At 37.4% G+C, this 27509-nt stretch overlaps 3 protein-coding genes across 3 annotated transcripts; all 3 read right to left on the bottom strand.

Moving 5' to 3' along the window:
- Positions 1-7746: 7746 nt before the first annotated feature.
- LOC122301915 (protein TILLER ANGLE CONTROL 1-like) lies at positions 7747-11014 on the bottom strand. Its single transcript, XM_043113269.1, has 5 exons — positions 10901-11014; positions 10741-10786; positions 9854-10554; positions 9592-9742; positions 7747-8053 (listed from the first exon to the last, which is right to left on the bottom strand). Exons 1-5 carry the CDS (start codon positions 10982-10984, stop codon positions 8040-8042), a joined length of 996 nt encoding a protein of 331 aa, XP_042969203.1. The 5' UTR covers positions 10985-11014; the 3' UTR covers positions 7747-8039.
- Positions 11015-19270: 8256 nt separating this feature from the next.
- On the bottom strand, positions 19271-19780 carry LOC122310122. The gene has a single exon (XM_043124019.1). The coding sequence runs from the start codon at positions 19778-19780 to the stop codon at positions 19271-19273; it is 510 nt and encodes a 169-aa protein (XP_042979953.1).
- Positions 19781-21645: 1865 nt separating this feature from the next.
- On the bottom strand, positions 21646-22162 carry LOC122310055 (uncharacterized mitochondrial protein AtMg00820-like). The gene is made up of 2 exons (XM_043123959.1): positions 21907-22162; positions 21646-21782 (listed from the first exon to the last, which is right to left on the bottom strand). Exons 1-2 carry the CDS (start codon positions 22160-22162, stop codon positions 21646-21648), a joined length of 393 nt encoding a protein of 130 aa, XP_042979893.1.
- Between the last annotated feature and the right edge of the window lie 5347 nt (positions 22163-27509).

The raw sequence follows: 27509 nt of genomic DNA, 5'->3' as shown, positions 1-27509 counted from the left end.
GAGAAAGTACTTAAAGGAGACTTTGATCATGTTCACAATAGCATACATACAATTGTAACTAGTACTTGTGGAGTCTTAACTATAACTCCATTATATAATGGAAAATGCTAATTGAACCGATAAAAATGATCGATAAAAGTGATCCATTGAATTTTTTATTTTATTTTTTAATTATTTTTACTTAATAGTTAATGAAATGAATACTAGTGAAATGGCATTGTTTTATTTTTAAAAAATATTTAAAGTTGTGTAAAAAATGATTAAAATAAAAGAAGAAAAAATAAAAAAATACATTTGCCCTCATCGGTTCACTTCATCGGTTGTCCATTGGCTCCCCTAGCATGACCCTTATATAATTACTAGTTCATGTTAATTGCTATTTAACAAGTTGTAGCATTAGAATATGGTGCCGTTGTTCGACGGAATGGCTGGTTTCTAATATGTACAGACACTCATTTCATGCCAAGGTTAAAAAATACACTGATTCGATAAGTTAGTCATGTTGTCCTAAATTGTGCCTATGATGACCTAAAGTGTACCTATCATACCACCATTATATGATTTGGAAAACCAATATATATAAGAGTTTTATTACATATAAGTAAAGTCACGTACTAATTTACGTACCAATACTAATTCTTTCATATTCAAAATTTAAATTAGTACTGTTTTTAATAAAATTTACTTTTTGACCAATCACATTAGATTAGTACACATTTATACTTGCAATTAGATTTTTCCTATATATAAAGTGTTTGAAAGGAAGAGAAAATTAAAAAGAAACGAAAGGGAACTATTAATTTGTTGACTGTTTGCTTAATTTGTATTGAAAATAAGGATTAAAATTTAAGCCTAACGGGAAAAAAAAAAAAAAAAAAGAATCTGAAAAGGAAAATAAGCGGCTGATGGTAGTGTGAATAAAATGATATGCATGGAAAGGAATGTATAGGAGATGAGTCATGCAAAGAAGGGGATGGTTGCGGGAAGGAAAAGGAAAAGAAGAGTGAGATAGACTAGCAGGAAGAAAAAGGGAAACGAAGATAAGAAATAATAAAATATTAATATGAAAGAGCACTCTTAATGGGTTTTGTAAAAGGGTTTTGCTATATACAGTCGGTAAATGCAGTCGGCGTGCAGTCGGCTGTACGGAATGAATAAAAAAAATTATAAAAAAATTTTTTTATATTCAAGAGGATTTATATGAATAAAAAAAAGTTATAAAAATAATTTTTTTTTCATGTAGGTCCCGTATTAATTCACTTTTTTACAGCCAACTGCACACCGACTGCATCTACCGACTGCAAAAAGTATTTCTCTTTGTAAAACTCATTCTTATGTAAAATTTGAAGAAAACTAATTCAAAACTACCTCCAAAGGATCATATTTTCAAATCTATTTCTATTTTGCTACAATATTCAGTTACATGTAGTGTGAATTGTACACAAATATAAAAATATTTTATTTATTTCTCTCCTTTCATGTACTTTGTCTCTCATAATAGTTTCTCTCTCTTTGTATTTTTTTCCAACAACCTATTAAATAATATAACATTTAAATAATATAAATAAAAAATAGATAAACGGATATATGATATATTATAAAAATCAGTATGTAAAATAGAAAAAATAGATTTTGGTGATGTATTTTAAAGGATAGGATACATAAATCATTGGGAGTGCTCTAGTCTTACAGTTCACTTCATATATGAAATAATATGAGATGAATTTAGTATAGCTAATCTTTTTTTTTTTTTTAGAAGAAAACTAACTTCATTAAGCATTGATCACTACATGAGTTCTCACTATCAACAATTTTCTTAATGCAATCAGGTATATTATCGAGACGGAAAAATATAGTTGTAGGCACAATTATGCACTAATCTGTGCACCAATGTGATATGATTAGTCAAAAAGTAGATTTTATTGAAAACAGTGTTAATTTAAATTTTAAGTATGAATAAATCAGTATTGGTACACAGATTAGTGCGCGACTGTGCTTGTATATAGTAAAACTCTATCAAGACATACCAAACTAGTCTCTATAGATAGACTTTCCTTAGCTACTAAATGGGCAACTTTATTATTGGATCTATGTGTATACTGTACTGACCAGCCACTCCTTTGCTTAAATAATATTTTCATGTCCTCAACTAAACTACAATAAAAAGATAGGTCCTCTGCAGTCGAGTTTACTGCATTAACCACTACTTGAGCATCCCCTTCAAACTGCACCTTTGCCAAACGAAGCTCTCTGCACACTACCATTGCCTTCCACAGAGCATGTGCCTCTGCAACTATAGGTAGATCAATGTGAAGCTTTTTCTCTTCCACTGCCACTAAGAAGTCTCCATCTTCATCTCTCGTAACCACCCCTATACCCACCTTCCTTTCCACCTTTTTAACTACAGCATTCCAGTTAACTTTAACATAACATGAGCTTGGTTTTATCCACCCTTGAACCCTTCTGCAAACCTCCTCATTTCTGCTACTCTTGGCTTTAATCAACTGTTGTGCCTACTAAAACTCGGATATGTCATGCTTTGCTACTCTTAAATTCTGGCTTGGAGATTTGAATTTCTCCTAAAAAATGCTTTCATTCCTTCTCAACCATAGCCCCCTCATAACTGCTGTTGTAACTTCTAGTTCATTCTCATTAAGTGACTCCCTTAATTTGCCCCACAGAACCAGTGAATCAACTTCATTTGTCTTCATTTTCTACATCTTCTTCAAATACTCTGACCATACATTAGCTGCTGCTGGGCATTGCCAAATGGCATGCATCATTGTTTCCTCCTTCCTTCTATAGATATGACATAAAGGGTTGCTGGTAATTTTTCTTGCAAATAGATTTCTTTTGGTAGCCAGAAGTTCATTTGCAGCTTTCCAGAAGAAAATTTTAATTTTCTCTGGAATATTCAACTTCCATAAACTATCCCAAATCCTTTTCCTCTCATCTTACTTAGATGAACCACCACATATGGCCTGTTTTCTTTCCTTATCCAGATGATAAGCACTTTTAACAGAGAACAAACCTTTGTTAGAGGGTCCCCAAATCATTCTGTCCTCGACCCCCATCTTGCTCAGAGGCAAACTACAAATATGGTCTGCTTCCACCTCATTGAAAATGCTCTTAATTAAGGGTTCATTCCAAGTCCCTTGCTCATTCATCAGCTCACACACTGAAGCATCACTGTCTAGTATTTTAAATGGTGACTACACCTTACCAGATGAATGTAAGGCAAGCCATCTATGCCCCCATATCTTGATCTTCTCTCATTTCCCACCTTCCATCTCAGCCCCTCTTTTAGTAACTTCATAGCATTCCATATACTCCTCCATATATAAGAAGGTCTATGTCCCAACTTTGCTGTCAAAAGAGACTTGCCTTTGAAGTATTTTTCTTTCATGATCTTAGCAGCCATACTATTTGCATTTTGAAGTAATCTCCAACTCTACTTAGCCAGATTGAAGCTCTCTAAATCCCTATAGCCCAGCCCCTCTAACCCCTTCTATCTTCCCATTTGCCTTTCCTTGTTTGGTGATTGCCCCACAAAAACTTACCCAACATAACACTGAGATCCTTACATGACTGTTTTGAGAGTTGGAAAACACTCATAGTGTACGTGCGCACAGCCTGAAGGACTACTTTGATCAACACTTCTTTCCCTGCTACAGACATGAACGAGTAATTCCAATTATTAATCTTCTTCCATACTTTCTCTTTAATGCACCTAAAGGCATTATACTTAGAACTTCCCACTACTGGAGGTAAACCTAGATATAACTCATAGGAACCTCTCATGACAGCTCCACCATTTTGCATGATTTTCCTTTTCTCTTCCTCCTTAGAGTTAGAGCTAAAGAAGACTGTAGTCTTGTCTTTGTTCAGAAGCTGGCCTGAAGCTTTCTCATACCACCAGAGTATACCATTGATCTTCTCCCATTCCTCAAACTTGGCTCTCCCAAATAAAATACAATCATCTACGAAGAGAAGATGATTAACTCTAGTCCCTCCCCTTGAAACAGTTACTTCTCTTGTCTCCCCTATCTGGTCTGAGAAGTTTAGCAAGGTACTAAGCCCCTCAGCACACAAAATGAATAGGTAAGGGGATAGAGGATCCTCTTGCCTCAGCCCTCTCAATGGAATGATCTTTTCACCTGGTTTCCCATTCACAAGAACTGAGTATGAAACTGAATATACACATTTCATATCCAGCTCAATCCAATTAGAGCAAAACCCCATTTTCTCCATGACAGCTTTCAAGAAAGACCACTCAATCCTATCATAGGCTTTTGAAATATCAAGCTTGATGGCCATATGCCCTTCTTTCCCCTTCTTCCTCACTTTCATAGTGTGCAACACCTCAAAAGCTACCAGTATGTTATCAGTGATTAATCTTTCAAGTATGAAAGCACTTTAATTAAGGAAGATAATATCATTTAGTATTCTTTTTAATTTGTTTGCCATGACTTTTGCCATAATCTTATAAGCCACATTACACAGACTAATAGGTATGTAGTCAGTAGGCATTTTGGGTGCTTTTTTCTTGGGAATAAGGGTAATGAAAGTATAATTTGCAAAAAGGGATAAAGAGTTACCGTTCAACCAGGCCAAAACTAAGTTGCAGACTCCTTCTCCTATAAGGTGCCAATATTTCTGGTAGAAGCAAGCTCCAAAGCCATCAGGTCCAGGTGACTTGTATAGTGCCATTTGTTTAATGGCTGCCTTAACTTCTTCTCTAGTGAAAGCTTTGGATAACTGTTCATTCATTCTGCTAGTAATAGAAGGCTTCAGATTCCTCAAACAGTTTTCAGTATCATCACTACCAGGTTTAGAAGAGGCAAACATCCTCTCAAAATATGCCTTAAAAGTCCCTGCCAATTCTTCTTGACTAGTGTGTCTTCTATGCATTTCATCAGTTACTTCTTGAATCCTATTGACCTTCCTCCTATTGACCTTCCTTCTCTAGTTAGCACAGCAATGAAAGAACTTGGTATTTTTGTCTCCAAGTTGATACCAATTCACCTTTACTCTTTGCCTCCACTTCAAATCCTCCTTTGCCAACATGATTCCTAGTTCCTTTTGGAGGTCTTTTATAGCTACAGTGTTGTATCTTTCTTCTTGTTCTTATAACTTTCTCGATTGGGCAATCTTTTCTATTAACAACTTTTTCTGGTCAATAACCATTTGCTTACTCCACCTCAAAAGGGCTCCTTCTATCTTAGACAGTTTGTTTAAGAGTTCCATGGTAGGAATCTCATCCTTAGTACCCTCTTTCCATACTGTTTTAACAATTTCTTCACAATTACCCTCTAGTGCCCAGCTGGCCTCAAATCTAAACAACCTCTTTTGTCTACCTCTCAAATCTATTCTCAAGCTCTTACTCAGCAGGATAAGCCTGTGATCTAAGCACCTAGCCACCAGCACCTCCACCCATCCCTCTATATGGTTGTCCATCCATTTAGAGTTGGCAACTGCCCTATCTAGCCTTTTTTTTTTTGTGAAGGACTCATCCTCATGCATGTTCCTCCAGGTGAATTTATCCCCTCTCCAGCCCAAATCAAACAAACCCCCATTCTCTAACACCTCTCTGAACCTGACCATCTGTCTTTCTGGTCTTCATTTCCCCCCATAATTTTCATCATGAGCTAGGATTTCATTTAAATCACCTATCACACACCAGCCTTTATCACTTTGTGGTTTTAATGAGCTCAAAAGGCTCCATGTTGCCTCTCTTAAACTAGAATCAAGCTAACCATAGAAGCCTGTTAACAACCATTTTTCTACACAATCTGGTTCTTTGATCCAAGCACTTATATGCCAAACAGGAAAATTCACCACCTCTGCTTCTATCATATGGTCTCACATCAACATCAAACCCCCCTTCAACCCTACTGATTCCACTACCATGCATCCCTCAAATTTTAACCTTCTCCTTAGACTTTCATCTTTTGTTTTTTTCAACTTTGTTTCCATTAAAAACACTACACTGGGCTTCTTTTCCTCCACCATATAGCAGAGGTCCTGAACTGTCCGAAGATTATCAAGCCCTCAGTAGTTCCAACTTAATGTTTTTATGACGACTGGTGGGGCTACTTCACAGCCTCCACCAATTCAGTTGAACTGCCTTTCTTTAGTTCAGTTTCACCACCAACCATCCCTTTAGATTTTTTCTCTACTCTCTCTTCCTCCTCCTTATCTACCCCTGATCTCAACATTCTTTTTTATAGTGAAAAGGATGTTGTTGAACCCTCACCATTCTTCCCAACCTCTCTTGCTTTTCTTTTCCAAACCCCCCTCCCCTTGCTCCTTTTAACTACTTCAGACAGGTTACTACTCACACCTACCCCAGCAAACTCTTCTATACTTTGTTTTTGAGTCCCCTTGTTAACCCCTATCCCTTCACATCCCTCCACTTCTTCATAGTCAAAACTCTCTCTCAACCTGCTTTCCCCCTCATCCACTACCTCTCCCTTCTTTTCACTAACTTTTATGTTTAACAATGCAATCTCTTGAGTGGCAAGAACACACTCCATTTCAGTTCCCACTTCCCCTTCCTTTTCTTTCGCTTTCCTATTCCCCCTTCCTGTATTATCACTCCCTTCTCCACTACAAACTCGTTCCATAGAAATATTCATTGTTTTCTCCTTATACCTCCATTCATCACTATATTTCGATCTATTCCTTGCTCTTAACCACACACCAAACTGAGCCTCTCCTTCCTTCTCCCCTTTACACCCTATCTCATCATGCACAATGCATCCACATTTAAAACAGAAATGAGGTAGTTTCTCATACCTCAAGGGGATCCAGTGACTCCTCCCCTTCAAGTTTATGGTCCTCCCTCTTGCTAGTGGTTTCTGGATGTCTATCTCTATTTCTACCTTAGATAGATCCCCCATCCGCACCCATCATCTCCTGTCTCAACCTCAATGACTCTCCCAATAGTACCACCCACCATTTCCCCCTTGGATTTGTTCATGCACTTGAGGGGCATCTCAAACATCTGTATCCAGAACCTCTTAGTGTTAAACTACATTTTGTGTGGGGGAATGCACCCGTCATAATCTAGTAGCACAAACAAGTGATCATCGAAGAGCCAAGGTCTACTCGCCACGATTCTCTGCTTGTCTATCAAACTACCAAACTCTACCACGAAGGTGTTTGGCCCAACTACATGGAATTTTTCCCTTCTACTAATCCTCCATATTTTTGCCATCACCGATTCAATCACCCCCCTTATTTATTCTTCTATCAATCCAAACCTTCCCTATCAAACACACATCTTCTTTGAATTTTACTTCTTTCGAGCCTTCGTCGTCTAGCTCAATGTTTAGAGCTTCCTTCTCCGTCAACCTTAGCTTCTTCCACCAATCCTCTATTTCATTCATCTTACCACTGTTGTACTGAATCTCTGGGTCACTCTCCCTCGGTCACTCCACAAAATCAAATCCTCACCGTGCTAACCACTATGAGCCACCACACTTTGCCTCAAGTCTGCAACAAGAAGGAGAAAACTGTTATGTTCCCTCACGCCCCACCACCACTAATTCTGTTAGAATCCTAGTGGACCCCACTTCACCTCCTTTTCCTAGAGAGAAAAAGAGAGAAGACGTCTTTAAGTTCTTAACTCTCACATAGCTAATCTTTTAAATGAATTATGTTTAGCTAATCCAATATAGGCTCAATTTAATGAATATTCTCTAAAATATGACTTTCACTAACATTTAGCTAAACCAATACCAGTACTCTAAATTAGTTTTTGATAAAACTAAAATGAACAATAATTATGTGGCTTTTACATTAATGTCCTACTAATCAAAATTACAAAAAAAGCTGCTTCCAAATGCCAAAGCATAAACCATTGTAGTGTATCAGTTATGCGACAAACCAAACGTCCATCACACACTAAACCCAAAGCATTGAATAAAGTTGCGAAATAGAGATGCACCTAACACATACTGTCCATGAAAAATTATTTCATAGCAATAACAAAAAATATAAAAACATCTCTGGGAAACCAGCCCATTATTCAAATCTCACACTGTAGCGCCTGCAACAATAAGACAGAAAAAACATCAACACAATCTGGATCTGAATTTTTAGAGATCATTGAAATTACACATTAGGGTGGTGCTAGCAGGCCGGCCAGCCTTTACCGTTTGTGTACTACCATCACAAATATGTAATTTGGATTTTTTATCATTTTTTTAACATATTGAATTATTAAAAAAAATTAAAAAATATAAGTATATAACTTTATTAATACTCTTTTTTTAATCATTAAGTAAAATAAAAAAAATAAAATATTCGAACAGTAACTTTGAAGAGGCTAAGTAGTATTCTCCTCACACATAATGTTGATCATCGTAAGTCTAGTCATAATAATACGGAGAAGGCTAAATATCTCGTTTGGTATTGCCTGTATAATAATTTTTTTAAGAAAAATGATATTTATTATTTAAGATGTGCACAACCTGAACATTCTTTATGAAAAAAGTAGATAAATTCGATACTTATTTGAAAATTTTTTTTTTAAATAATAGACTATTTTAAAAAAAGAAATGCATAAATTTTGTAATCATATATAAGATTGTATCAAATATTACTCAATTTTTAAATAATAAATACCTTCCAAAGACATTTATAGTCGGTGTCTTCGATTTGATCATCGGAAATTCACCATCCAACTCGAATAAAGAATTGAAGAAAATCACAATTCATTAAGCCCAGCAAGGGCGTACGCCTTCGTGGATGGATTTATCATTGGAAATATTAAATGTGAATAGAGTTACTTTCGACTGTAGAAGGGACCAGTTACAAGTAGACGATCATAGCATTTGGAAAAGGACAGTAAGGATGGATTCTTTGTTGTATACCCACTCTGGCCTTCTCCGCGTGCCACTCAAGAGTAGTTACAAGGAGAAGAGGTTGAAGGAGTGAGTATAGTACAAGAAGAAAGCTAAAGTTTTAGGGTAAAAAGGCTATAGAATGATTTTTTGGCATAAACACCTGGGTCACACTATGGATATAATGGACTTGAAGACATTGAAACCATACATTCACACAGCCCAGACAGCAAAAGAAAGGGTCAGATATCATTCTGTCCACATTTTGGTCAATCTGGCTAGCTAGCTAGCTGTTCCTAATTAATTAATTTTGTTCCTAATTAATTTGTAAATAGGTCCCATCTTAGACAAAGATGATATCAAGACTTGGGTGGGGAACATTATTTTTTTCTCTTCCCACCCTCCCCTCAAAGGAAATGTTAAAACTTCGGACATGGGATAATGGTCGTGCTGGTACATTATGTCCCAATCATTTGGTGTTCAAGATTGACAAGATTAGACTAGGCAGGTATACATTAGTACTACGTTCACGGTTCAAACTACGAGCATGTGTGATGATTATAAGTAATACTACTTTTCATTCTTGATTTATCGTTTTTAATTACGCTCATGACTAATGTGGCATATGTTAACTGTATGCTCTCAATTTTCTAAGTTAGAGAACTTGGGGAGTGAAAATCTTGGAATGATAAACTGGGTATGAAAATGGGGCTCTAGTAAAATTGAGGAGAATTTCAATTACCTTGAGTTGGAAGCAGAGTGAGAGATTCAGAGGAGCCAATATGTTTGCCATTGGTCACAGCTCCTATTTCACCAGTCTTCTGCCCATCTAACTTCTGCATCTTGACATCAAATTCAGGATGGATCTTCCTCTTCAACATTTTCTTCATCAGCTACATTACAAATATAAAGTTAACCCAATACACTAAACTTGGCAAAAATTGGGGAATGTTGAGTGTGTTGGAAAGATTGATATTCGGAAAGATAAAAACAATATTACTCACTCGTTGCAGAGTTTGGATTGGACGTGAATCCTCTTTAACTCGAGGAATGAACTTCTTAGCAAAAGAGAGGCCATTCTTGGTTCTAAGCGCTGATTTTTCACCCGAATTTGGGACCTTTTTAGGATCAAATTTCCCTTCAACATGAGCATCAGCCAAAAACAGATCAGCCAGTGTTATTCTTTTTCCTTTCTTTTTCAGTTTCTCGCCTTCCTCCTTGTCCAATTCATCACTGAGTTCTGAAGACCCCAGAAATGGAGTTAGAGGCCGAACAGTACCAACGACAGCCATAATCCCCTCAGGTCTAACAACGTTGTCATGATCATGATTTGATTCGACATCCTCAAAGTCGTGTCCAAATGTTGCGAACATCAATGGATTCAGTTCTTCATGTTCGACATTTTCACTGTCATCGTCGCCAGTAATATCATCAATCGAATACTCTTCTTCCTCTTCCTCTTCTTCTTCTTCTTCTTCTTCAGTACTTTCAACATCTTCTTCCTCACTTTGCAGAATCAAATATTCCTTTCTTTGGTTGAAGGGTTTTGGATAATCGAACCCCAACGTTCCAATTGTTAAAATGCCATCGCTCCAACCATTATCAAGCACATTATCAACATTATGAGAAACTTGTTTCAGTAACGCCTCCTTATCAGTTTCATTTGTAGTCAATTCAGTGGTTTTCAAATTTCCAGCAATCTCATCTGTCAAAAAATACAGAATGCAGATAGATCATGCAAACAAACTTTATGCCAAACTGCAAAACGATAAAAGCCAACAGCGATATATATTATATTCCACAAACTGATGCATAAAATATTTACCAGAAAGAAAAGCAGCTTCAAAATAGTATTAAAATAAGAGAAAGATTAGGAAATAATTAATCAAACCCTTAAGGACGGAATGATGAAACCTCTGGTGTACCCAGTTGAAGATCTGTGACAGAGAAAGAAGATAAATAGAGAGAAGTGAATTCAATTCCTAAGAATAACATGTCAGAAATACAGAAGAGTGTTGTAGCAAAGAAAGTGCATGTTTCTAGATAGTCACCTTCATTTTTTCTTTTTTTGTTTTTCCTCTGCAAGTTTTGAGTGAGTCTCTGCTACAAAAGGAAATGTCAAAGTGAGTGATCATGAGGGGGTAAGTGATTATGGGGAAGTCCCAAATGGAGGCAACCGGGAAGGAAGGAAGAACAGATGACGACACGTGTCCGGAGGAAGTGGGGGACTAGGATCAGCGATGTTTATGTTGCGCGTGGCATGTTCGACGAGCCACTATGTTGGATCTCTCTGGCATGATCGATGTGCCGAAATTCTCGACAATGATATGCTCTCTCTCTCTCTCTCTGTCTGTTGGAAGGCCTGTACTCCTTTAATTAATAACTATCCATCATACGTACCTTAGTGTATGTATATATATATATTGCTATACTTGTAAACAATTACGATGTATCTACTACTATCTCGTCCCTTTTTGCATTTATCCCCTATTTTTTCTCTTTTTTATTTATTTATTCTGGATGATCTTCAACAAAATAGCCAACTGGTTGCCGAACGGGTCGAAGAGTCTCTTCTAGGGTGTATAAAGTGAGTAGAAAGAACCTGAGCTAGTAACAAATACAATATGGTACGTAAAAACTACTTCTAGAATCAATAATTAATGTCTTGTAAGTTTGTAATATACATTATAATAATGTTCAGGAGCTGACGGTGACATGCAGTCATATTTAGCTGTTACATCCATGCATCTGTTGAGGAGCGCATGCACCTTAGCTGTAACAAATACCATATATATATATATATATATATATATATATATATAAGGTTTTACTTTTTGACCAGGACCACCTTAAATTACGTAATAATATGCCCAGTACTGTCAGCACATATTGAAAAGTTATCATTTACCACAAGCAAGGAAAAGTTAGCTGACGTGGAGCATCTTACGACATATTCACCACGGACCGAGTTTTCCTCCAAAATATCTATAAAATTGTGGAGTGTCCATTGAACATCTGACATGTATATATTTTTAAAAATCTATATTAAAAATTTTTTGTTTATACCTACGTTAAAAAAAATATATATGTACGTCCTCCGTGATTAATTAAGAGACAGGTGGCAATTTTTTAAATGGGTTACAAGTAGTTTCCTCCGATCCAATTTAGACGAAGGCAAGATCCTAGTGACCACTGACCAATGTCACATGATCAATGGTAATGGCCAAATTAAGAAACGTCGGTGACATATGTTAAAATATATTATAAACATAATAATAATCTACATCTTCCAATTATCTTAACTTTCGAGATTGCAATTCGCTCATTTAATAGACCAATGATCCGAACAAGGCTATGCATACAAATAAAGGAGAATTACAAGCAATTATTCTGATAGTACTTTTGTTCAAAATTTTCACTGCGCTGCTATTTCTATGTCCTTGTACATTTGGCCCTATCCTACGAATGCATACCTAAGTCCGCTTGTGAGCCCATGCGTTGGTTAGATGTGGAGCCGATCTTGATATTCGAGATTTGAGGTCAAGGAACTTATCGATGGCAACATGTAAGTTTAAGTAAAAATTTAAAAATCTGATTTTGAATTCGAATCCGCTTCAATTCTGCACCGACTCTACTCCAATTATAAAAAAATAAAATAAAATAAAAAGTCGAAGTGATCAGATCATTTGTTAGGAGCTTTCCATCAAAGTCAAAGGTATCGTTAGAGCGACTACGACTATGATCCGATCCTATTTCGAATTTATGCTCCAACTCCTACTCTAACTCCAAACCCAAGTACTATGATATTATACATATATTATAAATATATGTATTTATCTATATATTGATCATATATACTACTATAGATATATAGTTAAATAACTAGAAGTTATATAGTTAAGCTCAATAATATACTAGTATAAGCTAATTATTATAAAATAATATACTACTATAATATAAATAGACTAATAATTGTTTAGTATATATAAATATTATTGTATCACTACCATACATTATCAAGTATAGAAATAAATTAGACACTATTATTAAGTCTACGTTAATAAGTTAATAACCCATAATACTAATTTACTAATGTATAATAACATGTAATTAGATACTATAGTATAAGTCTAGTATATAAATAAATTAGACACTAATATAGAAATAACTAATAAGTCTAGTGTAATAAGTTAATATCACATAATGCTAATTTATTAAAGTATAGTAACATGTAATCAAACACTAGAAATAAGTCTAGTATAGATATAAATTAGACACTAATAACTGATATGGCATACAAGGTAGTAGTTGAGTTTTAATTAAACTCATGATTTTTTTTACTTAGTTGCTAGCTAGGCTCCTATTATATTTACTGTTAATACTCTCTATAATTAAATATTTGTTGTAAATATTGATATGGAATGATAAAAATAAAACAACGGCATCTTGTTGATCTTGTTCAAAGAATTTTGGTTATGTTTCTAGTAAAACTTGAAAATTAAAAACCCACAAAATGTTTTGTTTAAAAATGATCTAATTAATATAAAGCTAAAAAAATACCGAAAGGATTAAATCCAACTCTGCTCCGAGAAGTCAGCACTCACCTCTAGGAAATTCCAACTCTAACGAGGTCGGTGTTCACCCCTACAACCACATGTGTAGGCATTGGCCGGAGGCATGACTACTTTGTAATTACATGTACATGGGACTCACGTATAGGTTGGGCAGCACGTAAACCCCATGCACTAATTATTAGCTTATGGTAGCAATTGTGGTATGTTCTTGAAGATCAACGATTTGAGGTTGAGTGGATTGGCGTGGTTGGGAAGTATTAGATCAAGACATTAATTTCCTATCTAGAGGCCGGAAAGATCATAAGGAGAAAAAAAAAAGGGGCTTATAGACAAAATCGCAAGAATTAATGGGGAATGAGAAGATGGAAGTTGGGAGCTATCCACTATCCGATAATGGAAGGATATTTAATTTTCTTTTTTTAAAAATAATAAAAATCTTACTAGAGTTACTGGAGAAAATACTTTGGGAGAGAAAGCAAGTAAATATATCAAAATTTTACATACAGTTGTTTTTACATATGTTTTACGTATTTTATTAATGTAATTGATTGTATTATTTTTTAAATTAAATAATTATTTTGATCAATTATATCATTAAAATATATAAAAAGTATATAAAAATAATTCTATATAACAAAATTCCAAATACATATGTATATCATCATTGGTGCTTAATTATTTGTCGAGTTTACTGCATTTCGCTTTTCTTTCCGAAACTTTATTTTCTCTTTCCGACAGAGAGAGAGAGAGATAGCCTATCGCTTTTTTTTTTTTTTTTTTTTTTGTTGAAATAAGAAACTAATTTCATTGATATAACTTAAATAAGTTCAGAGGTTACAACATAACGAATGCATGAAGGGCATTCTTCAATTTCATACATATCCTCATCAACTAATAACGTAGACTTGGCAAGTATGTGGGCTGCTTGGTTTGCGTCGCGAAAGACATGTGAAGCTGCCCAAATGCATTGACTTGCAAGACAATATTTAACATCTTCAATAATAAGGCCCCTTGTACTCCAGTCAGCAGTGTTCTGGAGAAGCTGGTAAACAACCTTCTGGGAATCTCCCTCGAACACGACGTTGGTAATGCCCATCTCCTTGCAAAACAGTACTGTTAAAAGTAAGCCCAAGGCTTGAGCATCAAAAACACTACCTGGAGATGGTCTATTAGCATGTAGAGTACCCATAACACACCCTCTATGGTCACGCACAATAGCTCCCACACCCACTTTTCCAGTTCAGAACGGCAACGTCCCAATTAGCCTTGTAGGTGTCAACAGCTAGCTTCCTCCAAGGTTGACTCCTTTGTGAGATATGCTCCGAAACTAGAGGAACTCTGTTCGCTTCTTGGTAAGAAGACAATGCACTCTTTGCTTTATGCACTACCATGTTAGGGGAAACAAAGTCTTGTCCGTGAGTATAGGCGTTCCTCCTATCCCAGATTTCGCGCAGGGTGTTGGCCACTACTTCTAGATCAGACATGATCAACTTCTTGGTGAGGTCTGCCCAGATATTGATAAACAGGTCTGAACTTATGGACATCTTCTGCACTTTGATGAAGCTCGCAGCCCAAACATCTTTTGCTACTCCACACGACCACAACGCGTGTCCAGAGGTCTCCGGTTCTAATTGGCAAATCAAACAGAGGTTGTCCATCACAACTTTCCTTCTCTTGAGGTTGGCTAGTGTGGGAAGAGCTTCATTACATGCTCTCCAGATGAAGGATTTCACAGAAGGAGCAGTTTCCATTTTCCACATCGACTTCCACACCTGGGTTTCTTCTCTTTTGCTCGAGGATTCACCTTCTGAGTCATCCACCTGCTGCCTATGAAGATGATAACCACTTCTCACTATATACTAGCCATTAGGTGTGAATAACCACACCCTTTTGTTGGCCCTTCCCCCTACGCTGATAGGAAGTTTCTTAATAGCTTGGCATTCTGCATCTGAGAACATCTTTACTAATAGACTATCGATCCATGTGTGCCTGACAAAGTCAATGATATCACTAACCTCGGTACACCAACATTCAGGTGGCTTAGTAGATGCAATGTTGGAATGAGGCATACCAGGCAACCACTTATCATTCCATATGTCAATATTGCTCCCATTCCCTACTCTCCATGCCAGACCTGATCGCAAAAGGGACACCCCCGAAAATACACTTCTCCATGCATAGGAGGGGTTACTGCTTATTTTTGCATCAAATATATCATAATTTTGGAAATATTTCTATTTTAAAACTCGAAAGACCAAGGCTAAAGGGTTTTGGATCATCTTCCAACACTGCTTTGCTAGGATAGCTAAATTAAAGCTTCTAAAATCTCTGAATCCTAGCCCTCCCAAGTCTTTTGAGGAGCTGAGTTGGTCCCAAGGCACCCATTGGATCTTCGAATGGTCTTCATTGTAACCCCACCAAAATTTTCTGAGAAGTTGGTTGAGTTTTTGTGATACCGAGAGAGGTAAGAGGAAGATACTCATAGAATATGTGGGTATCACTTAGAGGACAGCTTTGAGGAGAATTTCCTTTCCTGCAGATGAGAGTTGCTTTGTGTTCCAGTTTACAACTCTTGCCCAAGTTCTGTCGATAAGAGCATGGAATGCGGCTACTTTACCTCTTCCTATCATGGCAGGCAGTCCGAGATATTTTTCCATTGTGCTGATAGCCTTTATATTTGCAAGTTGGAGGAGTTTTGATTGTGTCTCTCGGCTTGTGTTCTTATTGAAAAATAGGGAGGATTTTTCTTTGTTGATGACCTGACCCGACGCATTTTCGTAGTGTTTTAGGATGGTCAGTACTTCTGAGAGTTCACTTGGAGATGCTTGGCAAAAGAGTAGGCTATCGTCAGCAAAGAATAAGTAGCTCACTTTGGTAGGGCCCCTACCGATCAGTACACTTGTAAGGATTCCACTTGTCTCTACTTTATTCAGCAAAGCAGTCAAGGCCTCTGCATACATTATAAAGATGTAGGGAGACAACGGGTCCCCTTGTCTGATGCCTCTGATTGGCTTAAACCGTTGTTGCGGTTCCCCATTAACGATGATGGAATAAGTAACTGAGGTGATGCATTTTTGTACTATCGAAACCCACTTATGAGGGAAGCCTAGCTTGGTCATTACGGCCTCCACAAACCTCCAATCTACTCTATCGTACGCTTTGCTCATGTCCATTTTTAGAGCCATGAAACCTCTTTTTCCTTTCATGGTGCCGACATGGAGTGTAGCACCTCATACGCTACCAATGTGTTATCCGATATAAGACGGTCAGGTACGAAAACACTTTGGTTGTTAGAGATGATATACGGAAGGATACTCTTCATTCTGTTTGCTAGAGTTTGGTCACCAACTTATAACAAACATTGCACAAACTTATGGGCCGAAAGTCTATAACTCTCTTGGGATTCTGCACTTTCTGAATAAGAGAGATATATGTATCATTTACAGCACTGATGGAACCACCTCTGTTCAGAACATTTAGCACAAATAAAATGACTTCAACCCCCACAATTTCCCAGTTTCTTTGATAAAATTGCGCTGGAAATCCATCGAGTCCAGGGGAGCCCAACAATTTCATCTGAAAAATTGCACTCTTTACTTCTTCAGCCGTGAAAGGCTTGGACAGATTCTCTCTCATGGACGGGGATATCTTTTGATCCAGGGGTCTCAAACAATCATTTATACTAAAAGGGAGGGAAGTAGTAAACAAAGAGGAGAAGAAACCTGTAAAAGTATCAGCAATCTGGGTTTGGGATGAAACTGTTTTACCTTCGGGATTAGTGACTGCTTTGATGGTGTTGGTCCTCCTCCTATGCGATGCTTAATTATGGAAATACTGGGTGTTCTTGTCTCCCCTTTGAAGCCAGTGTTGTTTTGCCCTTTGTTTCCACTTGAGTTCTTGTTCTGCTAGTTTTGATTCGACCCTCCTCTGTAGGTGGGATAGTCGGGTGATGTGTCTTCCCTTGCCTCTGTTTTGGAGAGCCTCAATTTCCTTTAGATCTTGTTCAATCCCTTCCTTCTCTTGAGCTTTCCTTTGTTTGTCCCAAGTTGTATATCTTGTTTGGCAACCCTCTAGTTTAGCTCTTATGGTACTATCTTGGGAGTCCCTCAATATTCCCATGTTCCACGATTGCTTGAGAATATTTTCACTATCCTCTGTTAGTTCCCATAAAGCTTCATACCGAAACAATTATGGTCTCTTGTGCCTACCGTGGTGGGTGCCAAGGGTGGAGACAAGTAAAGGAGAATGATCTGATTGTACCATGGGAAGTACCTTGCATGAGCCTGCTTGGAACCTATCAACCCATTCTCGGTTGGCCATTGCTCGATCAAGCTTCTCCTTAGTGAAGTCTCTTCCATGCCTGTTGTTTGCCCAAGTAAATCTTGGCCCATGGTAGTCTAAGTCTCGTAGGCCACATTCTTCAAGTACCATTCGAAACTATTCTATTTGTCTGTAGGGTCTCCTTCCACCCCCCCCCCCCCCCCCCCACTTCTCTCTCTGGTTAAGGATCTCATTATAGTCCCCCACACTAAGCCACGGGGTAGATGCTGGAGGTTTAAGGAGTTTCAACAATTCCCAACTACCCTTTCTTTTTTATTGTTCTGGATGGCCATAGAAACCCGTACTGCCATGGTTGTTTATTCTCTCCTCTTTTATCATCACACTAATATGCCACCTGGAAAAGTTGACTACGGTTACCTCCCATTCCCCTTTCCAAAAGAGGGCTAGACCTCCACTTGCCCCCAGGCTGTCCACTACAAAACAAGAATCGAATTTTAAGTTCCTTTTCACCTTGTCCATCTTACTCCTATTACACTTAGTCTCAATAAGGAAGACTAAGTGGGGCTGCTTATCCTTAGTTATTTTACTAAGGAATCAAATTGCACGAGGGTTCCCAAGCCCTCGGCAATTCTAGGATAGAATATTCATTTGTCATGGCAGGGCTGAAGTTCAGCCCCTGCCACTTTGACTTCTTCATCATTTTTTCCCTCTTCTGACTTCCCTTTCTTTCTTGGAGGGCTCTTGTCTTGTTTTTGGGTTGTATTTCTTCATTTAGCACCAACCATTAAGTGACTATTGGTTATATCAGTAAGGACAGGTTTGATGTGGCCACTACCACGAGCTTTCCTTTTCCACCTACCAGTGTGTTTTTCATCTACCTTGTCAGTTGCTACCCCACACTCCTCTGTTGTTGTTAGGTGTGATTTTTGAAAGGTAGGTTCCCCCCCCCCCCCCCCCTTTAGTACTTCCTTGGTCACTAGTTCTGATTCCTTCTGTTGTCAAGCTTGATTTTCCAAATTACCCCCATTGTCCACTTCCATCAAACACCTGGTGTTCATGGAATCAAGGGCGTTTTGGGTAAAGTCTTGAGTCTCAATTTGTCTAGATAGAGCCGTGTTTCTGCCAATACCAGTCAGGTGTAGTACTCCTCTATCCATTATCCCCTCTTTAGTACTCTGGTTCTGGTATTTTGGGTTAGGGGAATCGGGTTGTGATGAAATTGAGACCTGGGCATTCGCGAGCCCATCTTGTGTGTTTCCCTGCACCCTATCGTGAGTCCCTATTTTTTCCTTCCCATCCGACCTTCCCATCTCCTCGCGCGATTGCTTTTGGTTGAAAGGATTTTGTTTTTGTGCTTCTATTCTGCCCCCATATTTCCTGTTTGTCTTCTGAGTTTTGTTCATAACGCTGTTGGGGACATCTTTTATTTTTATGGAACAGAACACCACAATGGAAACAAAAGCTTTGTAGGCGTTCATATTTTAGGGAAATCTCGTGCTTCTTCTAATCTATCTCTAGCCATTTACCTCTTAGTAGTGGCTAATGAATGTCTAACGCCATTCTGATTCACAAGCATCGGCCCAAAGCTAGGCCATCAGAGTCTGATTCTACCCAGACAACATGGCCAAATGATGATCCAGATTTCTCTCCTATGGTCTCATTCATTGCAGTTAGAGGAAAATTATGGCATTGTACCCAGAAGGGTTCATACCGAAACTGTAAAGCATTTATCGATTCATTTTCATTAACCTCCTGCAATGTGAGCAGATTCCTATCAAAAACCCATGGTCTTCCTCCCAAGACCTTTCTCAGATCCTGTTCTGATTGGAATTCAATGAGGAAGACTTGTTCGTTTAGATATTTGAATTTGACCCAGCCATTTAGCCTCCAGATTTGGGACATAGTGATTCTGAATGGTTCGTTGTTGACTCCCTTTTCAGACAGAACCTTACCCACAAGGCACCACTTACCTCTCAGCTTGGTATCTTTTGATTCTTCTGCTGTGATTTTAACCATGTTGGTTTCCTCTGTTGACAGTTGGAGTCTCTCCCACCTCTTGGTGAGATCTTCTTCCATAGCACCGAGATTCAGTGAAACCTCACAACAAGTGAGACCAAACCATTCGTCGAACGACAAACGGTACTAGACACCCTACTCTTCTCGCTCGCGGAGATGAGAGGGACCCAACTGAGGAATCAACTTCGAAAAAAAAATCACAAGTGAGAGATCTAGAGAGAGGTTCCAAAAGGATAGCCTATCGCTTTAACGACATGAAAGTTCGTCCAACTTTTATTGGACCCAAAAGAATCAACTGCTTTTGAAACACCATATATGCCTTTTGGTTGAGTGAAAAAGGAAGCCCATTATTCTTGTTTTCTTGTAGCATTTAAGGGAGAAAAAAGAAGAAAAAAAACCTAGAAGCTAGCTCCCACATGGCTAGGCAGATCATTATTAATACATAGATGTGCTAGGAAAATCAAAGTGTTAGGGTTGCCTGGGTCCATTCAAATCAATCAATAACAATAAGGATAAAAATAAAATCAATAGATAAGGTCAAAAGGAGATAAGAAAAATTGACTCAAACTCTTAAAAAACAATGATTTCATAAGATAAGTAGGACTCAATCACTCAACTAGATTTTTCCAAAAGGAATAGACTTCTATAAAAGGAAAAAATCTCTACAAATGAAATTTACTCTTTACAACTTCTCTACACAAAGATTCCATAAGAGATTGTAAATCACTTATTATAGTAAATTTTATTTTTATACGTTTATTTATTATTTATTTCATGGATAAACGTAAAGAGTACCGTATCAATGCCCAAACTATCATCGTAGACAAAGATAGTTTTTTCCTCCCTTGGTGCAATTTTTGGCATTGTAAAGAAAAGTAAGAAGAGTTTTCAAAAATTTTGTATTGCTCATTCAAGTATATTCGCAGATTACATGAAGTGTATATATGCACATGATTACAACTTATCTCCTAACTTTATGCCACATTTAAATATATTCTAATTTGAGTTTTGAAGTTATATAATTCAAATTTGAATCCGCATGATCACAGCTCCTCATCCCTTATTTGTAGCACTGATTTCAGCAAGTGATGATTGCAGGATTGTTGGTTTGAATCTTCCTGATTTGCAGCAATGATATCAACCTGATCTTCTGCAGGCCCCCTCAATCTGAAGGGGAGATCACGGACATTCAGATTGAATTGCACATTCTTGAACTTATTTGGTGGCAACGGTTTCGTCAAGGCATCTGCTAGCTAATCTCGACTTTAAATAAATTGCACTGATAATTGTTTGCGAGACACTTGATCCCTGACAAAGTGAAAATCGATTTCTATGTGTTTTGTTCTGGCATGCAACACTGTGTTTGATGAGAGATACGTTGCACCAATATTGATACACAAGAGCACAGGTGGTTGACGTACCGAGATCCATCTGATTTCGACTGCAGTGTTTGCTAGTGACTTGTATTCAGCCTCAATACTGCTTCTAGCCGTTGTTTGTTGTTGTTTGCAGCTTCATGAAATTAGATTAGATCATTGAAAGATGCAGTAGGCACCAACCGATCTCCTATCATCTCTATTAGCTACCCAATTTGAATCTGAATAAGCTTGGAATCTGAATCTTTTGCTTTGGTGATTAAGAGACCTGTGGAAATCGTATGTTCGAGATATCTAAGTATTCGTTTAACGGCTTGCCAATGTGATTCCATAGGCTTATGCATAAACTTGCTGACTTTGTGAATTGCAAATGCCAAATCAGGCCTGGTAAATACTAGGTATTGCATACTGCCAACAATATGTCTGTATAAACCCGCATCACTACAGGGAGTACCATCAATTGCAGTAAGGTGACAGGTTGAAGCCATTGGAGTGGTACACGGTTTAGCTTTATCTAGTGCTTCTTTTTACTAAATCAACTATATATTTTCATTGAGTGAGATAAAGACCCTCTAAGCTTCTAATGGCTTCGACCCCAAGAAAGAAATGAAGATCTCCCAACTCGTCGACAGCAAATGCATCTTTTAGATTTTGAATTGTTTTGTTGATGTCTGTAGAGCTTGAGCCTATAATTAATATATCATCAACATATATCAAAATGTAAATAGCCTATGTTTTTGTCTTTAAAACAAAAAGTGAATTGTCTGCTTTACTTTCAAAAAAATCTAAAGATTTGGAGTATAGGCCAACTATAGGAAACAGCAATAGATAGAACCAACCGAATTGTTGCATGTTTTACAACAGGACTAAATGTTTCCCAAAAATCAATTCCTTCTTGTTGATGAAAGCCTTTGGCAATCAAACGAGCTTTGTAACGCTCAATGGTTCCATCAGCTTTCCTTTTTATTCGATATACCCAGTGACAGCCCACAATGTTAGCTCGTGGTGAAGGTGCAACAAAGGACCAAGTTCCATTTTGTAGGAGTGCATCGAAATCTTTGTTCATTGCTTCTCGCCAAAGAACATGTTTGGAGGCTTCGGTATAAGATGTAGGTTCTTGAGCTTGAGTGGTTGTTTCAATGACTAAGGCTCTTGGAAGTGGGTATCAAATATAGCAATCTAATTGCTTCCATGGCTGATGAATATTGTTCTTTGATATGGTAATCATGGGGCTATTTGCGGTAGGCTGTGATTGAGTGTTGCACTGAATGGGAGACAAATTCGAAGTTGGAACTACCATGTTTGGTTGATGATCATGAAGAGCATAAGCATTTTGAGTCAATCTCTCTCCCTCTGTACCTACAATAGAAGGTAAACAAGGGGCAAATGGTGTTCCCGTGGGAAGTAAGTGAGGTTGCAAATGTGTGGTGCTAGTAGGAGTATACACATGAAGATGTGAGGGAAGAGACACGAATTGAGGAGCAGTGGACTCGAACTGGGATATTTTTAAGTGTGGAAAAATTGTTTCATTAGTGATAACATGTCTCCAAATATAAGTCTTGCCAGTTGATGGACCAAAGCATTTGTAACCTTGATGACAAAGATTGTAGCCGAGGAAGATGCATGTGTGAGATTGAAAACTAAGTTTATGTTTGTTGTATGGTTGCAAGTTCGGCCAACATGCACAGCCAAAAACCCACATGAAGGAGTAATCAGGCATACGATGATACATTAGTTCAAAGGGAGATTTGTGTTTTAGGATAGGAGTTGGGAGTCGATTGATGATGTAGGTGGCTGTTTGGAAAGCATCTTCCCAGTAGGCTAGCAGTAGATTGGAATGGGCCAAAAACTTAATCCAACTTCGACGATATGTCAATGTTTACGTTCAATTGAGCCGTTTTGTTTGTGAGTGTAAGGACACGCGAGCCGATAAATGATTACATATTGTTGAAAATATGTGTTCAAGCAACAAAATTCACCACCCCAATTGGATTGGATGGCTTTAATTTTTCTTTCAAAATGCTTCTCAACATATGCTTCAAATTGAAGGGAAATTGTTTCAACATCATATTTAAACTTCATTGAAAATAAACAGACAAATTTAGAATAATCATCAAGAAAACTGACATAATATTTAGCTCCTATGGTAGAAACCACAGATGCAGGTCCACATATATCACTAAATATTAAATCTAATAGACGACTGTAAACAAGTGAAGAAGACTGAAAGGGTAAATCATGGCTTTTGGCCATTTGACATTCGGAGCAAGTAGAAGGCATTTTATTGTTATGGATCCAAAGATTATTGTTGGAGAGGACTTTATTGATGACAGGCTATGATGCATGGCCAAGACGACGATGCCATTCATGAGTGGAGACATAGACAGTTGATACAGCATGAGGATTGTGAAAGGCAGAGTTGAATTGATAGAGATCATTACTGAGTTGGCCCTGATGATGGACCTTCCCCAAGTAATCCTTCACAAGAAAGAAGTTATCATGAAATTCAAAATATACAAAATTGTTGTATAGATAATAAGTTCTTTTGAATTTCAGGAACGAAAATAGCTTTATGAAGAAGAAAAGGGGAGGTGGGAGTGAAGAGCTTAGTAGAACCAGTTTTGGTAATTTGCAAACCTTGACCATTTCCCACTTGAACACCATCTGAACCATTGTAATCGTGACGCTCCCAAATTCCGTTTGGGATCTGACAGACATTTGAAGCATCGAGACATACAACACAAGGTTACCTACCCCCGTTCATGACATATAAGATGCAATGTTCCTAACATGCATCTAACATTATGCAATATTCGCACCAGATAAATTTTTTTCTTCAGTAATACTATGCACCAAACTAAAAATATCCCAAATGCTAAAACATACTTCATACATAAAGACCCATTGAACAACTAAAATCACCACACTAGTCCAAAATGGTTATGATCCAAAAAGTACTGGAGATGCAACTCCATCGTACAAGTAGTAATTTAAGTTAACTACTATATTAACATTGACATCACACCGCCACTCAGTCGACTGTGTCTAATTGGTCAACTCATGATTCTCCTTCAGGTCCTGTAACAAGATCTACCATTCGGAGGGAATGGTAGTTGGGACTACCACAGTAAGATTTGATTACAAATCTCAGTAAGTTAACAAAAAATTCCACACAAGCTAATGATGCATGGATGACAGTAAAACCATGAATACATAATCAAATTCATAAGTAATTAAAGCATAACTTGACGTACAATATAGCATAACTAACATAACATAAATTGAAACTTGAACTAAACTTAACTTAACATGAACTTGATCTGAAACTTGACTTAACATGAACTTGATCTAATACCACCCTGTGACGCCCCCAAATTCCGTTTGAGATCAGACGAACATTTGAAGTGGCGAGACATGCAATACAAGGTTACCTGCCCCCGTTCATGACTATAAGATGCAATATTCCTAACATGCATCTAACATTATGCAATATTCACAGCGGATAAATTTTTTTCTTTAGCAATACTATACACCAAACTAAAAATATCTCAAATGCTTAAAACATACTTCATACATAAAGACCTATTGAGCAACTAAAATCACCACACTAGTCCAAAATAGTTATGATCCAAAAAGTACTAGAGATGTAACTCCATCGTACAAGTAGTAATTTAAGTTAACTACTATATTAACATCGCACCGTCACTCAGTAGACACATTTGTCTGTTACACAGAATTTATTCTGTCATGAGTTTCATTTCTTACACAAGATATTCTGTCACTTATTACTATATATTGCAAGTACATCATGTTAAATATGCTATCTATTACATATATGTCATGTCATGTTCACTGTTGCAAGTATGTCATGTTAATTATATTTTCGTTACATGTGATATCATATTATGAAATATTGTGTGTTACATGTTTAAGTCATGCTACGATATAACCCTATCTCAAGTTGGTCATATCTTTCAAGTTATGTTTAAGTCACGTTATGTTACGTCAGGGCTTTTGTCCTTTCATATTCCAGTCACATTTCATCTTGAGTTACATTCAGTTTCGTGGGGTCCATAACAACTGTGGCACATAAAGTATGGGATCACAACAATTGTGACGCATACACTACGTGAGATACTGTAATTGTGATACGTAAAATACATGGAGCCACAACAACTGTGGCGTATGTATTTAAGCAGTTAAATAATAAGTTTCAGATCACGTTTATGTTAAGTCAAGTTTCAGAGCAAGTTCATGTTAAGTCAAGTTTCAGATAAAGTTCATGTCAAGTTAAGTTCAGTTCACGTTTCAATTTACGTTATGTTAATTATGCTATGTTGTACGTCAAGTTATGCTTTAATTACTTATGAATTTGATTATGCATTCATGTTTTTACTGTCATCCATGCATCATTAGCCTGTGTAGAAGTTTTTTGTTAACTTACTGAGATTTGTAATCAAATCTCACTGTGGTAGTCCCAACTACCATTCCCACCGAATGGTAAATCTTGTTACAGGACCTGAAGGAGAATCAAGAGCTGACCAACTAGACACAGTCGATTGAGTGATGGTGCGATGTCAATGTTAATATAGTAGTTAACTTAAATTACAACTTGTACAATGGAGTTGCATCTCCAGTACTTTTTGGATCATAACCATTTTAGACTAGTGTGGTGATTTTAGTTGTTCAATGGTTCTTTATGTATGAAGTATGTTTTAAGCATTTGGGATATTTTTAGTTTGGTACATAGTATTGCTAAAAAAAAATTATCCGCTACAAATATTGCATAATGTTATATGCATGTTAGGAACATTGCATCTTATATGTCATGAATGAAGGCAGATAATCTTGTGTTATATATCTCGACGTTTCAAATGTCCGTCCAATCCCAAATGGAATTTGGGAGCTTCACAGTAATCTTCATGCTTGAGGTTCAGATTGCTAATGTCGTTTGTGACATGGTGAGTAGCTCATGAGTCTACATGCCATTCGATTTCCCAGTTCGCACCATTGGAAGCTACCATGGCTTGTTTGTTTTCAGTTTCGATTGAATCTTGATAAGAGAGATCAAAGTGATGGTAACATTTTCTGGCTGAGTGGCCTGGTTTATTACAAACCTGACAAATCAGATAAGGCTAATCATTGGTGCAGGTGTTGTTATTGTAGCCACCATGTTGTCCTTGTCCCTTTCCACGATATCCATTGCGCCCTCTATTTGTGAAAGACTGAAATTTTTTTTGAGCGACATTAAGAGATGCAGGTTGGATAGGCGAAGCAAGTTGGTATCAAGAAATGCATCCTTCTGTTGTGAGCAGCAGATAATATATTTCTTCAAGGGAAACCTTGTCTGTCTGAGCTGAGATATTGGAGGCCACAAGACTATCATACTCATGGCCTAACCCCGCAAGCACATACATGATCACATCTTTGTAAGTCATAAATTGTTCTACAATGGCTAACTCATTGGTTAGTTTTTTTATAAACAAAAAATAATTTGTAGCAAATTTACATCCTTTGGTGGCAGTCGCCAATTGTGTGCTTATTTGCACTGCTTTTGCATGAGATCTAGATGAAAAGTTCTCGTCAAGTGCATGCCAAATAGCATGTGAAGTGGTATAGTTAGCCACTTGAGTAAGGACTCCTTCAGAGAGAGAGGACATTAAGGTGATAAGAATGATGTTATCCTGGCGTACCCAATGGGAATGGGTATGATTTGGTATTTCAGAGATGGTGCTGCTGTCGGTGGGAGAGGTAAAAATGGTTTTCAGGAGTGTGAGTGTGATACCATCCAGATAACCAAACAGGTCTTGGCCACGAAAGTAGGGCACAAGTATATTCATAGATTACATGAGGTGTATATATGCACATGATTACAACTTATCTCCTAACTTTATGCCACATTTAATTACATTCTAATTTGAGTTTTGCAGTTATCAAATTCAAATTTTAATCTACAGGATCACAACTCCTCATCCCTTATTTGTAGCACTAATTTCGGCAAGTGATAATTGCAGGATTGTTGGTTTGAATCTTCCTAATTTGCAGCAGTGATATCAACCCGATCTTCTACCGGCATAAACACAAAGCTTAGCTGGAATTCCCCAAGAGAGCTTAGCCAAAAGGAAACATAGCCATATAAGAGAATTATATGAAGTCATAGTGATTGTCCTGTGTACTGCTTTGTGACCCACAGTAAGTTGTCAGATAGCAGCAAAGCCTAAAACCAATGTAGGATGCTGAGTATATATGCATGGTCTCTCTGGGCTTTGATCTGTGGTCTTCAGTTGCTGCTTAAGTGCTTCGGATTCTTCCCATGATGTGGTGTGGGTGATGTGGCCTTCGTTCTTCTTGATAACAAAGCAGCTAGCTTCCATCTCGTAGGTCCATGCATGTCATAATAATCGATCTCATTA

The sequence above is a fragment of the Carya illinoinensis genome, chromosome 1 (assembly GCF_018687715.1).
Source record: "Carya illinoinensis cultivar Pawnee chromosome 1, C.illinoinensisPawnee_v1, whole genome shotgun sequence".
Classification (NCBI taxonomy): Eukaryota; Viridiplantae; Streptophyta; class Magnoliopsida; order Fagales; family Juglandaceae; genus Carya; species Carya illinoinensis.
This window is presented reverse-complemented; position numbering and strand designations above follow the sequence as displayed.

Bases quoted from the DNA above. Each gene is read 5' to 3' on its own strand.
- LOC122301915 (XM_043113269.1), bottom strand. From the start codon at position 10,984: ATGATCACTCACTTTGACATTTCCTTTTGTAGCAGAGACTCACTCAAA. The intron at 10,787-10,900 runs GTGACTATCTAG...TCTCTGTCACAG, and splicing joins CAAAAAAAGAAAAAATGAAG to ATCTTCAACTGGGTACACCA. The intron at 10,555-10,740 runs GTTTGATTAATT...ATTTTTTGACAG, and splicing joins TCATCATTCCGTCCTTAAGG to ATGAGATTGCTGGAAATTTG.
- LOC122310122 (XM_043124019.1), bottom strand. From the start codon at position 19,780: ATGGAAGAAGATCTCACCAAGAGGTGGGAGAGACTCCAACTGTCAACA.
- LOC122310055 (XM_043123959.1), bottom strand. From the start codon at position 22,162: ATGAACAAAGATTTCGATGCACTCCTACAAAATGGAACTTGGTCCTTT. The intron at 21,783-21,906 runs GTTGGCCTATAC...TATTAATTATAG, and splicing joins ATCTATTGCTGTTTCCTATA to GCTCAAGCTCTACAGACATC.